This window comes from Stegostoma tigrinum, chromosome 6, assembly GCF_030684315.1.
Source record: "Stegostoma tigrinum isolate sSteTig4 chromosome 6, sSteTig4.hap1, whole genome shotgun sequence".
Lineage (NCBI taxonomy): Eukaryota > Metazoa > Chordata > Chondrichthyes > Orectolobiformes > Stegostomatidae > Stegostoma > Stegostoma tigrinum.
In genome coordinates this window covers 375,124-389,169 of record NC_081359.1, presented here as the reverse complement: position 1 = coordinate 389,169, position 14,046 = coordinate 375,124, and the positions used below count along the sequence as shown (strand labels likewise).

The 14,046-nt window shown below is 45.8% G+C and overlaps 1 protein-coding gene across 1 annotated transcript in view; it reads right to left on the bottom strand.

Annotated features, from left to right (window-relative positions):
- The window catches only part of arhgap42a (Rho GTPase activating protein 42a), a 356,591-nt gene that overhangs the window by 14,239 nt on the left and 328,306 nt on the right, over positions 1 to 14,046 (bottom strand). Inside the window, exons 19-21 of the mRNA XM_048533512.2 lie at positions 4,305 to 4,455; positions 1,934 to 2,326; positions 1,682 to 1,844 (exon numbers count right to left, since the gene is read on the bottom strand). Coding sequence (XP_048389469.1) covers positions 1,682 to 1,844; positions 1,934 to 2,326; positions 4,305 to 4,455 — 707 coding nt within the window. The remainder of the gene's footprint in view (positions 1 to 1,681; positions 1,845 to 1,933; positions 2,327 to 4,304; positions 4,456 to 14,046) is intronic.

Sequence of the window (14,046 nt, the reverse complement as noted above, 5' to 3'; positions counted from 1 at the left end):
CCTCCCCCTACAGCATCCCAAAACCAGCCCAGCTCGTCCCCGTCTCCCTAACCTGTTCTTCCTCTCACCTATCCCCTCCTCCCACCTCAAGCTGCACCTCCATTTCCTACATACTAACCTCATCCCGCCCCTTCAACTGTCCATCCTCCCTGGACTGACCTATCCCCTCCCTACCTCCCCACCTATACTCACCTTTACTGGTTCCATCCCCGCCTCTTTGACCTGTCTGTCTCCTCTCCACCTATCTTCTCCTCTATCCATATTCGGGCCGCCTCCTCCTTACTCCCTACTTATTTCAGAACCCTCTCCCCCTACACCTTTTCTGATGAAGGGTCTAGGCCCGAAACATCAGCTTCTGTGCTCCTAAGGTGCTGCCTGGCCTGCTGTGTTCATCCAGCTCCACACTTTGTTATCTTGGATTCTCCAGCATCTGCAGTTCCCATTATCACTGATACAATAGTGAACAGGCGTTTTCTTTTTAAATAACTGGTAACAGTTTAATACTAAATGAGACAAAGAATGTATTCCAGATTTATCAACTGAATCTAAGTTTCACCAGCAGCCATGGTGGGGTTTGAACATGGATCCTCAGAGCATGAGCATAGGCCTCTGGATTACATTTCCACCACTACAACACCTCCCCCAATCTGTTGGCAGCTTGGTTCTCATTGTACAGCAGTTCTTCTTGTGACAGCAGGTGGCAAAGTGGTTGGTTGGGGTGGTCAGCCACATGTAAAAATTATATCCCTCAGCTCTAAGCAGCCAGCGACTCAATCTTCCTGGTGTCCCAAAAACAGGGCAACAACAGTCTCTCTCTCAGGATGGAAGCACTGGGACTGCTGCCATTCAGAAACATGATACTATGTGCTCAATCACACAGCAACTGCACAATAATGGAGTGGAAGCCCTGGCAGTTCCTCTCCAGTATTGTGCTCATCCATAAATCCACACTGGTCCCTGCATTGTGGCAAGCTCACTATCCTGGTAAATCCCTATTTCTATTCTTTTTGCTTAGAGGGGAATTATGAATTTTTCTCTGGCATATGGGGTTCTCCTTCAGCTCTGCGAAGCAGTGATGGGAGACATTCTGGGCCTTTTGTGAAGTGGCCTCCTCCTCCTCGCTCTATGTGAAGCTTATCCACTTTGCAGCCCATCAACATACAGACTCTAAGGCACAACAACTAGAATTCAGATACCCCCCATTGCAGACTTAGTGTAGACAAATAGCCAAATCCGTACAGTCCCAAACATATTGACCTAGCAAATTCAAGAAATACCCTCACAAATGATTACAGCACTTTCACAAACTTTGCCATAGCAGAACTGCATCTGAAGCACCATGTCTGCTATTTTCATGCCTATCCTTATAACTACTGGCAACGTAAATGGTGGAGGACAGAGCACCTTGGACAATTGTCATTGAATAGACGGTGAAGCTGAACAGCCCAAGTCTGAACGCAGCCTGTAAAATGATGTTCTGGGCACTCCTGATGATTCTAGAGCAGGGATGGCACAGCTGAGCTCATGGTCTTACCATACTGTGCAAGCCCATCATTTAAGCTTCTGCATTGGCTGGCATGATGGAGCCCAAGCTCATGGCCAAATGTGTAGCATTATTCATTCTTTACTCTGAACAAGTTAACTGCTATTGTAGAGAATCTTTCACAAAAGTAGTACTTACACTGATCCAGGTTTCTGATAGCCATTGCTTGTTGATGTGTCTAGTCTTCGTCTAATAGTCACTTTTGGAGGAAGTGTCGGATTAGATGCAGTTTTGGGCGTATCTTTGAAATCCATTGAAGAAAGATTCTGAACAGAACTGCTGAAAGTTCTAGTATTAGCACCTAGAGAAAAAAAAACAAAGCCTTAAGCTCCTTTTTAAAACTTTATAATTAACAATTTTAACCATATAAAAAACTACCTATCAACGTACCATCAGTTGTAGGGAGAGATGTTAGAGAAGTTGTTATTGATCTTTTAAGTCCAGTGTATTTATAGGATCCCTCACTGCATAGGTTTAATGTCTGAGATGTATTTCCTACATTAGTAACAGACAACAAACTCTGAGAATCTGCCTGACCATCTGTTTTAACAGTATCTTCACTGGAGCTTGATTCTGGGCTAGTGGTCCAGACAATTGTGTCCTTTTGCCCAGGCAGTGAGGCAGGTGCTGACACCCAAGGTATTCCACTATCTCCTATCTCCCTTTGCAAATGACGCTGAGAAGAGCTGGTTTTCGAGGAACTGTTTATCTCTGAGGAATGAGACGATAGAGACTCTATGCTTCCCATCGGTGTACTGTCTGGGCTGCTGCTGAAAGCATCACCTGAAAAAAGGAACAACCAATATTGGAGTATGTACAGTACGGCAAATCTCACCCCAGAAATTGAAAAAGATAACTTTACTGTGGTATATAACTTTGGAAAAGTATATGATCAAATATGAAGTTTAAGGCATAAAAACCTCAATCCAAGTTTTCAGAAGTTTGATATATTTTTATTATTGAGAATTGAAAATAATCCCCTTAAAACTTAAAATTTATTTATCAACATAGTGAAGAGGACATATCACTTTTAACTTTACTTGAATATTTTTGACAAAATTAACACTTCCACTGTGTCATATTTTGATTTTCATCAATACAACAATGAATGTAAATCTATTCACAGTATTTCAGGATTACCATTTTTTTCCCATGGAACCACTGTAGAACGTAGTCAATTGGTTAAGTAAAACAACCATGTCAAAATAGCAAACTATCAAAATAAAAATAGAAAGAACTGCAGATGTCATAAATCAGAAACAAAAACAGAAGTTGCTGGAAAAGCTGAGATAACAAAGTGTGGGGCTGGATGAACACAGCAGGCCAAGCGACATCTTAGGAGCACAAAAGATGACATTTCGGCCTAGATCCTTGCTGGAAAAGGTCAGCAGGTCTGGCAGCATCAGTGAAGAGAAATAATAGTTAATTTTTCGGCTCTGGTGACCCTTCGTCAGAAATATTCTGAGGAAGGGTCACCGGACCTGAACAAAGTAAACTATCAAAAGTGGAAAGCTGGATATTTCCATAAGAATATAAGACACAGGAGTAGAACTGTATGAGCTATCAAGCCTACTACACCATTCAATAAGATCAGGATTGATCACTGAATTCAACATCATCGTCCTGCCTGCTTCCCTTGATTTCCTCAGACACCAAAGATTTGACCAGATTAGCAATAAATATTTTCAGGAATGAAGGATCCGTGACCTTCTGGCACAGAGAATTTTGAAGGTGCATAACCCTTCGACTTGCTCCTGATCTTATGATCAGTCCTCTATCCTTTGTCTATATTAAAAATTTGCCAGTCAAAGGAAAATCACCTTTCAGTGTCAACCTGAGAAATTTTTCAGAAAATGATTTCTTTTATTTTCATTCGCCTAAACCCCAAAATTGTAGGCCTGATTTATTCAGCATCTTATCATAGGACATAGAAGTGTCTAATTCCAGGATTATTCCCAATCTAATGATCTTTTACTCTATGTCTCCAAGGCATGTACATCCTGCCTGAGCTGTTTCACTCCTAAAGAACAGAGCTGTAAAACTGGGCCTACAGCAGGCAACTTTCCCTCTAATTTTATTTCTGTCTGCACAGTCTCCAAAGTTTGTGTGCAGTAGTGACTCCCAGTGACTCCTGCATGGTTAGAGGGGACATAGATGGCAGGTGATGGCTGAATCAACAAGAGGAAAAAATCTACTTGACCTTGCCTTAACCAGTAATGGGGACAATAGCAGAAGAAACACGGTATACTACAAACTGCAAGTTCCCCTACAAGCCACATATCATTTTGGAACTATACCACCATTCCTTCATTCTCACTGGCTCAAAGTCCTGGAACTCTCTCCCATTATGCACTGTGGGTTGACTTGTGCCATGTGGAATGCAGCAGCTCAAGAGGCAGCACACCACCCCCATTCCCATTAGGGATAGGCAAAAAATGCTGGCATTGCCAGTGATACCAATATCCTGTGAAAATCCCATCAATCCTAGGCACTCATTTCCAATCATTAGTTTGAATGGTGTATGTGAAACATGAAGCATGCATCTAATAGGAGGAAAATCATCTTCCTGGTAAAGAAAACTGATAGATTAGTGATTACTATAACGAACAGGAACCTCATCAAATGAATCCTCCACATGTAGGTATTAAGGAATGTTTTGAGCTTTTGTTTACATGTTGTGCCAACACAACTCACAAGGGACCAGCTTTAACATAAACTTTTAAAGATCAGCAAAAATGTTTAGTTGATATGTTACGCTTACTGTCTGCATCAGCCAGACACAATGTTGGGCTGTAGATGGCTTTGGGTCTTCTTGGGCCTGTTGACAGGCAAGTTGCCTTGCTTCGCCTAGACCCCGATCTCTGCTCGGGTTGAGGAAGAGGAACATTTGGGTCAGGTAGAGTATGGAATATCTATGAACAAGATAAAAAACCAAAACATTTACTGGTGAAATATTACAAAATACTCTAAGTTATAGAATTGTACATGTAACTGAAGTAGAAGATATGCTGCCTGCATTGCCCTTAACAACATATTATTGATTTACCATTTAGAAATGCAATGTTAATTTTCATCTTTTAAAACAAAGCTGATCTGAAAATACACCAAGCACGGTTACTAAGATATTTCTTTAAAATCAAAAATGCCACTCAACACACTTTTGCCATTGCTTAATATTTTTAGCTCAGACTGATTGAAACTCTGTTCAATCCACCCAAACCTCGGGTTTCATCCTCAACAGAGCAATATCATGACCATACAAGATGTTTTCTTCACATGTCCCATGCACACAAGCATGCATGTATGCAATTATTACACTAATGAGATGACATCACAGTAATATCTGTCCTCTTTTTCAGTCCAGTTCTTAAGTAAAAAACTTCACTATGCGTATTCAAGTGTTGATACATTTTACAGGATAGAAGGAGTCAATTTAACTGATTGTGGCTCTACCATACACTTTCTGGAAAAATCTGAAACAACCCTCTGACCTCCTAGTCACTGAATCAGGAGTGTCACTAATTTCCTCTCGAAATTAGCAAGGATGTTTACCTCAACTGCCCCACATAGAAAGATATTCTATATTGTAATAATTGTAGACAAAATTCTCCTTTATCTACCTTAGTAGCCATTTAAAATCCTCCACTGCTTCCCAAATTCAAGAAATAGTGCTTCCATCATAACCTGGTCAAAACCAAAAGCCACTATTAAATCTATTAACTTCCACTGCTCTATTCCATAGAACATAGAACAGAGAAAAGTACAGCACAGTACAGGCCCTTCGGCCCTCAATGTTGCGCCGTGGAATAATCCTAATCCAAAACTAAAATAACCTAACCTACATTCCCCTCAATTCACTGCTGTCTATGTGCATGTCCAGCAGTTGCTTAAATGTCACTAATGACTCCGCTTCCATGACTTCGACTGGTAAACTATTCCACGCACTCACAACTCTCTGGGTGAAGAACCTCCCTCTGACGTCTTGTCTATACCTTCCTCCTAACACCTTAAAACTATGATCCCTCGTGGCAGTCAATCCTGCCCTGGGGAAAGGTCTCTGGCTATCGACTCTATCCATGCCTCTCATTACCTTGTACACCTCGATCAGGTCACCCCTCTTCCTCCTTCTCTCCAGAGAGAAAAGTCTGAGCTCAGTCAACCTCTCCTCTTAAGACAAGCCCTCCAGTCCAGGCAGCATCCTGGTAAACCTCCTTTGCATCCACTCTAAAGCCTCCACATCTTTCCTGTAATAGGGCGACCAGAACTGTATACAATATTCCAAGTGTGGTCTTACCAGGGTTTTGTTGAGCTGCAGCATAACCTCGCGGGTCTTAAACTCGATCCCCCTGTTAATGAAAGCCAAAACGCCATATGCTTTCTTAACAACCTTACCCACCTGGGTGGCAACTTTGAGGGAGCTATGCACTTGAACACCAAGATCCTGCTATTCCTCCACAATGCCGAGAATCCTGCTTTTAATCCTATATTCAGCATTTAAGTTCAACCTTACAAAATGCATCACTTCGTATTTAAGATAATAAAATGTGAGGCTGGATGAACACAGCAGGCCAAGCAGCATCTCAGGAGCACAAAAGCTGACGTTTCGGGCCTAGACCCTTCATCAGAGAGCGGGATGGGGAGAGGGAACTGGAATAAATAGGGAGAGAGGGGGAGGCGGACCGAAGATGGAGAGTAAAGAAGATAGGTGGAGAGAGTATAGGTGGGGAGGTAGGGAGGGGATAGGTCAGTCCAGGGAAGACGGACAGGTCAAGGAGGTGGGATAAGGTTAGTAGGTAGCTGGGGGTGCGGCTTGGGGTGGGAGGAAGGGATGGGTGAGAGCAAGAACCGGTTAGGGAGGCAGAGACAGGTTGGACTGGTTTTGGGATGCAGTGGGTGGGAGGGAAGAGCTGGGCTGGTTGTGTGGTGCAGTGGGGGGAGGGGACGAACTGGGCTGGTTTAGGGATGCAGTAGGGGAAGGGGAGATTTTGAAACTGGTGAAGTCCACATTGATACCATATGGCTGCAGGGTTCCCAGGCGGAATATGAGTTGCTGTTCCTGCAACCTTCGGGTGGCATCATTGTGGCAGTGCAGGAGGCCCATGATGGACATGTCATCTAGAGAATGGGAGGGGGAGTGGAAATGGTTTGCGACTGGGAGGTGCAGTTGTTTGTTGCGAACTGAGCGGAGGTGTTCTGCAAAGCGGTCCCCAAGCCTCCTCACTTCGTATTTATCCAGGTTGAACTCCATCTGCCATTTCTCAGCCCAGCTCTGCATACTGTCAATGTCTCGCTGAAGCCTGCAATAGCCCTCGATTCTATCAACGGCACCTCCAACCTTTGTGTCATCAGCAAACATACTAACCCACCCCTCAACCTCCTCATCCAAGTCATTTATAAAAAACTACAAAGAGCAGAGGCCCAAGAACAGAGCCCTGCAGGACACCACTCAGCACTGACCTCTAGGCAGAATACTGACCATCTACAACCACTCTCTGCCTCCTGTCAGCCAACCAATTCTGAATCTAGACAGCCAAATCACCCTGTATCCCATACCTCCTGACTTTATGAATGAGCCTGCCGTGGGGAACCTTATCAAATGCCTTGCTGAAGTCTATGTACACCACATCCAGTGCTCGATCCTCGTCAACCTGTCTTGTGACTTCCTCAAAGAACTCAATAAGATTTGTAAGGTATGACGTGCCCCTCACAAAGCCGTGCTGACTCCCTTTAATCACGCTGTGCTTTTCCAAATAGTCATAAATCCTATCCCTCAGAATTCTTTCCAAAACATTGTTGACCACAGACGTAAGACTGACTGGTCTGTAATTTCCAGGGATTTCCCTATTCCCTTTCTTGAAAAGAGGAACAACATTTGCCTCCCTCCAATCTTACGGTACGACTCCCGTGGAGAGTGAGGAAGCAAATATCTTCGCCAGCAGCTTAGCAACCTTTCTCACTTCCCGGAGCAACCTAGGATAAATCTGGTCTGGCCCTGGGGACTTAACAATCTTAATGTTTGCCAAAATTTCCAGCACATCAACTTCCTCAATCTTAATCTGTTCAAGATAATAAAATGTGAGGCTGGATGAACACAGCAGGCCAAGCAGCATCTCAGGAGCACAAAAGCTGATGTTTCAGGCCTAGACCCTTCATCAGAGAGGGGGATGGGGGGAGGGAACTGGAATAAATAGGGAGAGAGGGGGAGGCGGACCGAAGATGGAGAGTAAAGAAGATAGGTGGAGAGAGTGTAGGTGGGGAGGTAGGGAGGGGATAGGTCAGTCCAGGGAAGACGGACAGGTCAAGGAGGTGGGATGAGGTTAGTAGGTAGCTGGGGGTGCGGCTTGGGGTGGGAGGAAGGGATGGGTGAGAGGAAGAACCGGTTAGGGAGGCAGAGACAGGTTGGACTGGTTTTGGGATGCAGTGGGTGGGGGGGAAGAGCTGGGCTGGTTGTGTGGTGCAGTGGGGGGAGGGGATGAACTGGGCTGGTTTAGGGATGCAGTAGGGGAAGGGGAGATTTTGAAACTGGTGAAGTCCACATTGATACCATATGGCTGCAGGGTTCCCAGGCGGAATATGAGTTGCTGTTCCTGCAACCTTCGGGTGGCATCATTGTGGCAGTGTAGGAGGCCCATGATGGACATGTCATCAAGAGAATGGGAGGGGGAGTGGAAATGGTTTGCGACTGGGAGGTGCAGTTGTTTGTTGCGAACTGAGCGGAGGTGTTCTGCAAAGCGGTCCCCAAGCCTCCGCTTGGTTTCCCCAATGTAGAGGAAGCCGCACCGGGTACAGTGGATGCAGTATACCACATTGGCAGATGTGCAGGTGAACCTCTGCTTGATGTGGAATGTCATCTTGGGGCCTGGGATGGGGGTGAGGGAGGAGGTGTGGGGACAAGTGTAGCATTTCCTGCGGTTGCAGGGGAAGGTGCCGGGTGTGGTGGGGTTGGAGGGCAGTGTGGAGCGAACAAGGGAGTCACGGAGAGAGTGGTCTCTCCGGAAAGCAGACAGGGGAGGGGATGGAAAAATGTCTTGGGTGGTGGGGTCGGATTGTAAATGGCGGAAGTGTCGGAGGATAATGCGTTGTATCCGGAGGTTGGTAGGGTGGTGTGTGAGAACGAGGGGGATCCTCTTGGGGCGGTTGTGGCGGGGGCAGGGTGTGAGGGATGTGTCGCGGTTTCCCCCCACGGTGATGTCGCTGGAAATGCGGGAGACGCGGTCAAGGGCGTTCTCGATCACCGTGGGGGGAAACCGCGACACATCCCTCACACCCTGCCCCCGCCACAACCGCCCCAAGAGGATCCCCCTCGTTCTCACACACCACCCTACCAACCTCCGGATACAACGCATTATCCTCCGACACTTCCGCCATTTACAATCCGACCCCACCACCCAAGACATTTTTCCATCCCCTCCCCTGTCTGCTTTCCAGAGAGACCACTCTCTCCGTGACTCCCTTGTTCGCTCCACACTGCCCTCCAACCCCACCACACCCGGCACCTTCCCCTGCAACCGCAGGAAATGCTACACTTGTCCCCACACCTCCTCCCTCACCCCCATCCCAGGCCCCAAGATGACATTCCACATCAAGCAGAGGTTCACCTGCACATCTGCCAATGTGGTATACTGCATCCACTGTACCCGGTGCGGCTTCCTCTACATTGGGGAAACCAAGCGGAGGCTTGGGGACCGCTTTGCAGAACACCTCCGCTCAGTTCGCAACAAACAACTGCACCTCCCAGTCGCAAACCATTTCCACTCCCCCTCCCATTCTCTAGATGACATGTCCATCATGGGCCTCCTGCACTGCCACAATGATGCCACCCGAAGGTTGCAGGAACAGCAACTCATATTCCGCCTGGGAACCCTGCAGCCATATGGTATCAATGTGGACTTCACCAGTTTCAAAATCTCCCCTTCCCCTACTGCATCCCTAAACCAGCCCAGTTCATCCCCTCCCCCCACTGCACCACACAACCAGCCCAGCTCTTCCCCCCCACCCACTGCATCCCAAAACCAGTCAAATCTGTCTCTGCCTCCCTAACCGGTTCTTGCTCTCACCCATCCCTTCTTCCCACCCCATGCCGCACCCCCAGCTACCTACTAACCTCATCCCACCTCCTTGACCTGTCCGTCTTCCCTGGACTGACCTATCCCCTCCCTACCTCCCCACCTACACTCTCTCCACCTATCTTCTTTACTCTCCATCTTCGGTCTGCCTCCCCCTCTCTCCCTATTTATTCCAGTTCCCTCCCCCCATCCCCCTCTCTGATGAAGGGTCTAGGCCCGAAACGTCAGCTTTTGGTGCTCCTGAGATGCTGCTTGGCCTGCTGTGTTCATCCAGCCTCACATTTTATTATCTTGGAATCTCCAGCATCTGCAGTTCCCATTATCTCTTAATCTGTTCAAGGCTGTTTTCCTGCTCCTCAAAGTTCTCATTCACAACAAGGTCCCTTTCCTTAGTGAAAACTGAAGCAAAAAACTCATTTAGGGCTTCCCCTATCTGCTCAGATTCCACACACAAGTTCCCTACACTATCCCTGATCGGTCCTACCTTCTCCCTGATCATTCTCTTATTCCTCATGTATGAGTAAAATGCCTTCGGGTTCTCCCTAATCCTTCCCGCCAAGCCTTTTTCATGCCCACTCCTGGCCCTCCTCAGTCCACTTTTGAGCTCCTTCTGAGTAAGCCTGTAATCCTCTCAAGCTGTGCCAGACCCTTACTTCCTCCACCTTACATACGCTGTCTTTTTCTTTTTGACAAGAAGCACCTCTGTACCCGTCATCCAATGCACCTTAATCTTACCCCTTCTTACCTGTCACAGAGGAACAAATTTATACATCCCTCGCAACAACTGCTCCTTAAACAGCTTCCACGTGTCTGCTGTGCCCTTTCTGTGGAACAATTGCTCCCAATCTGTACTTCCCAACTCCTGTCTGATAGCATCATAGTTTCCTTTACCCCAGTTAAATATCTTCCCCATGTAACTGCTCCTTTCCCTTTCTATGGCTATGGTAAATGTGAGGCTGTTGTGGTCACTGTCGCCAAAGTGCTCTCCCACCACGAGATCTGACACCTGTCCTGGCTCATTGCTGAGCACCAAATCCAAAATGGCCTCCCCCATCGTTGGCCTGTCCACATACTGAGTAAGGAAACCCTCCTGAACACACCTGACAAAAACAGCTCCATCCAAACCATCTGCACTAAGGAGGTTTCAATCTATATTGGGAAAGTTGAAGTCACCCATAACAACAACCCTGCTACGTTTGCACTTTTCAACAATCTGCCGGCCAATGAGTTCTTCGATCTCCCTACTGTGATTTGTGGTCTGTAGAAAACCCCCAGTGAGGTGACTGCTCCCTTGCTGTTCCTAACTTCCACCCATACTGACTCAGCCAACAAACCTTCCTCGGCAACCTCAGCCCATACCACCTCAGTAGACGAATCCTCATCAAAGGTTCTTTCAGCCGCCGTTATACTGTCCTTGGCCAACAAAGCCACACCTCCCACCTTCCCTGATCTTAATGAAAGATCTAAACCTTGGAACCTGCAACATCCATTCCTGACCCTGCTCTATCCAAATAATCTCTGTGTTTTAAGTTTAAAACATATAAACAGGATCTCACAGCAACTACATTCATTAAACACAGTAGGTACACAGGCCCCTTTTGTTTGGTCTGAGCATCAAAAGATGCACAAATGGTTCTGGAAGGTACAGTTGGCTGATTGGGTCTTGTGCAGATGTTGACATTGTTTGAGCACTTTCGGAGCTCCTGTATGATTGTTGCACTTGAAGTTAAGCCTGATCACTATGAATGCCACTAAGATGAATGAAATGCACAAACAAAACATATACTAACACTCTGGTTATCACTGAGACCTTTTTCTCACAGGTGGGAATGACCTTCATGAATTTGGTGAAGTCATCAGTGAGTACAAGCTAGTATTTTGTCCCAAAACTGAAGGAGTCGGGGACTCTAATACCTATTTTAAAGATCTCCGGAAATCTCTTGGTATCCAAAGGTACCATGTCAGGTGAAATGACTTTTACGCCCTTTCCAAAGTACACTGCTCATAAATCTGTCTGTAGTCATCACTTTCATAGCCATTCTGGACCAGTACCAATGTTCTCTGATCAACACAGTAGTCATTTACGATGTTGGGTGTCCCACTTGCTCAGTGAAGGATAGCTGTCTGTGGTTATTGAAGGTCAGTTATCTTAGCTCCAGGACATCCCTGCAGGAGATCCTCAGGTCAGGCACAACAATCTTCAGCTGTTATATCAATGACCTTCCCTCTATCATAAGGTCAGAAGTGGGATGTTTTTCCACAACTCCTCAGATACTGAAATAGTCTGTATCCATATGTAATAAGATCTGGACAACATGCAGGTTTCTGCTGAGAAATGTTATGCCACACAAGTATCAGGAAATGATCATCTCTAACAAGAAAAAATTCGATGATCACTTAACATTCAGCTACATCACCATTGTTGAATATGCTACTTTCAATGTTCTGGGGGTTACCACTGGGCCAGTCATGTAAATGCTGCGGCTATAACAGCAGCTTAGAGATTAGGAATTTTAATGTAACTCACTTCCTCACTCTCCAAAGCATGTCCACCATTTAGAAAGCACGTCAAGAGTGTGATGGAATACTCCCTACTTGTTTTGATGGGTATTGACGCCAAGGAAGGAAAAAGCAGCCTGCTCAGCGGGCACCCCATCTATCATTGAACAGTTTCTACCCTCTACAAGAAAGCACCGCAATAACTCACCAAAATTTGTTCCATTTCACCTTCCAGATTCATGACCTGTACCATCTCGAAGAACAAGGTTAACAGATGCATATGAACACCATTTGCAAGTTTCCCTCCAAATCACACACCATCCTGACTTGGAAACATGTCACCCTTCTTCACTTTCACTGGGATGGGCAATAAACGCTGGCCGAGCCAGTGATGCTTCCATTACTTTAAATGAAGCAAAAACTGAGACTGCATGGTTACTTTGCACCTTTGAGAAGCTGTAATACTTTTTCAATCTATGTAGGGGGTAAGCATATTTATAAATCTTTGTGCTTAGTGCCTGAACGCAGGTCATGAGTTTTTTGCATCTTTCTTCCTCATAAGGACTATGAGGGAGATGTAAAGACTTGATAACTTTCAGATCACAGCTTGTTTCAAAGATTTCTGCAGGCAGTTTTCAACATTGTCGTCACGATGAGTGGTGTCTAGTGGTAAGGAATTTTTATTGGATGGACATCAATCATCATAATTCTAGGGTTCAATAGGTCACAGAACTTGCAATCACATCATTTTTCTAGTTGTCACACACTTGGTGAAAATACAATCAAGCAACCTCCTGTGAGTGTTCTCCAACTCACTAATGTCTTTCTCAATTGGTCCACTACTCACCATTTAACAAGTTTAAGAACAATTGGAGGCAAACACCTTTGTGACTGCAAGTGGTAATCCACATGGGTACTCGACACCCTTTCCCTCTCTCTGTGATGAGGCAGCTCCAAGTCAGAACTCTGCTATATGTGACACTTAAGTGAGGCCTCATGTTAACCTTGAAAGGATATTGGAGTGGGAGGGGGAGGATCCAGTTGTTGTGGTCCACGTTGGGATTAACAACAAAGGCAAAGCTAGGGTACAGGACCTGTTCAGGGATTATCAAGCACTAGGAAAGAAATTGAAGTACAGGTCCTCGAGGGTCATAATCTCCAGATTACTGCCTGAGCCACGTGCTAATTGGAATAGGGAAAAGAAAATTAGGGAAGTAAACATGTGGCTAAGGGATTGGTGTGGGAAAGAGGGGTTCCAGTTTATGGGGCATTGGCATCAGTTTTGGAACCGGGGGGATCTGTACTGTTGGGATGGTCTCCACCTGAACCGATCTGGAGCCAGTGTTCTAGCGAAAAGGGTAAATAGGGTGGTCAGTAGGACTTTAAACTTCTGAGTCAGGGGGGGCGGCGGCGGAGGGAAAGCGAAAGCGACAGGGAGTATGGAGTTAAATGGAAATTTAAGCAGCAGGATAGCATTTGTACAGGTGGGTTTAAGCTCGAGGCAGACGAGGAATACAGCAAAAAGGAAGGACAACTTAGGACAAATTATGATTTCCAATATCTCTAATAATGATAAGAAAGTTAGCATTAAGGCATTTTACCTAAATGCTCGTAGCATTTGTCACAAAGTAGATGAATTAACAGTACAAATCATCTTGAATGATTATGAAGTGGTAGGCATCACAGAGACGTGGTTGCAGGGGGTTCAGGGCTGGCAGTTAAATATCCAAGGATTTACAACTTATCGAAAAGACAGGGATGTGGGCAGAGGGGGTGGGGTTGCCTTGTTAGTTAAGAATGAAATTAAATCTGTGGCATTGAATGACACAGGGTCAGATGACGTGGAGTCTGTGAGGGTGGAGTTGAGGAACCACAAAGGTAAAAAAAACCATAATAGGAGATATGTACAGACCTCTGAACAGTGATCAGGACCAGGGG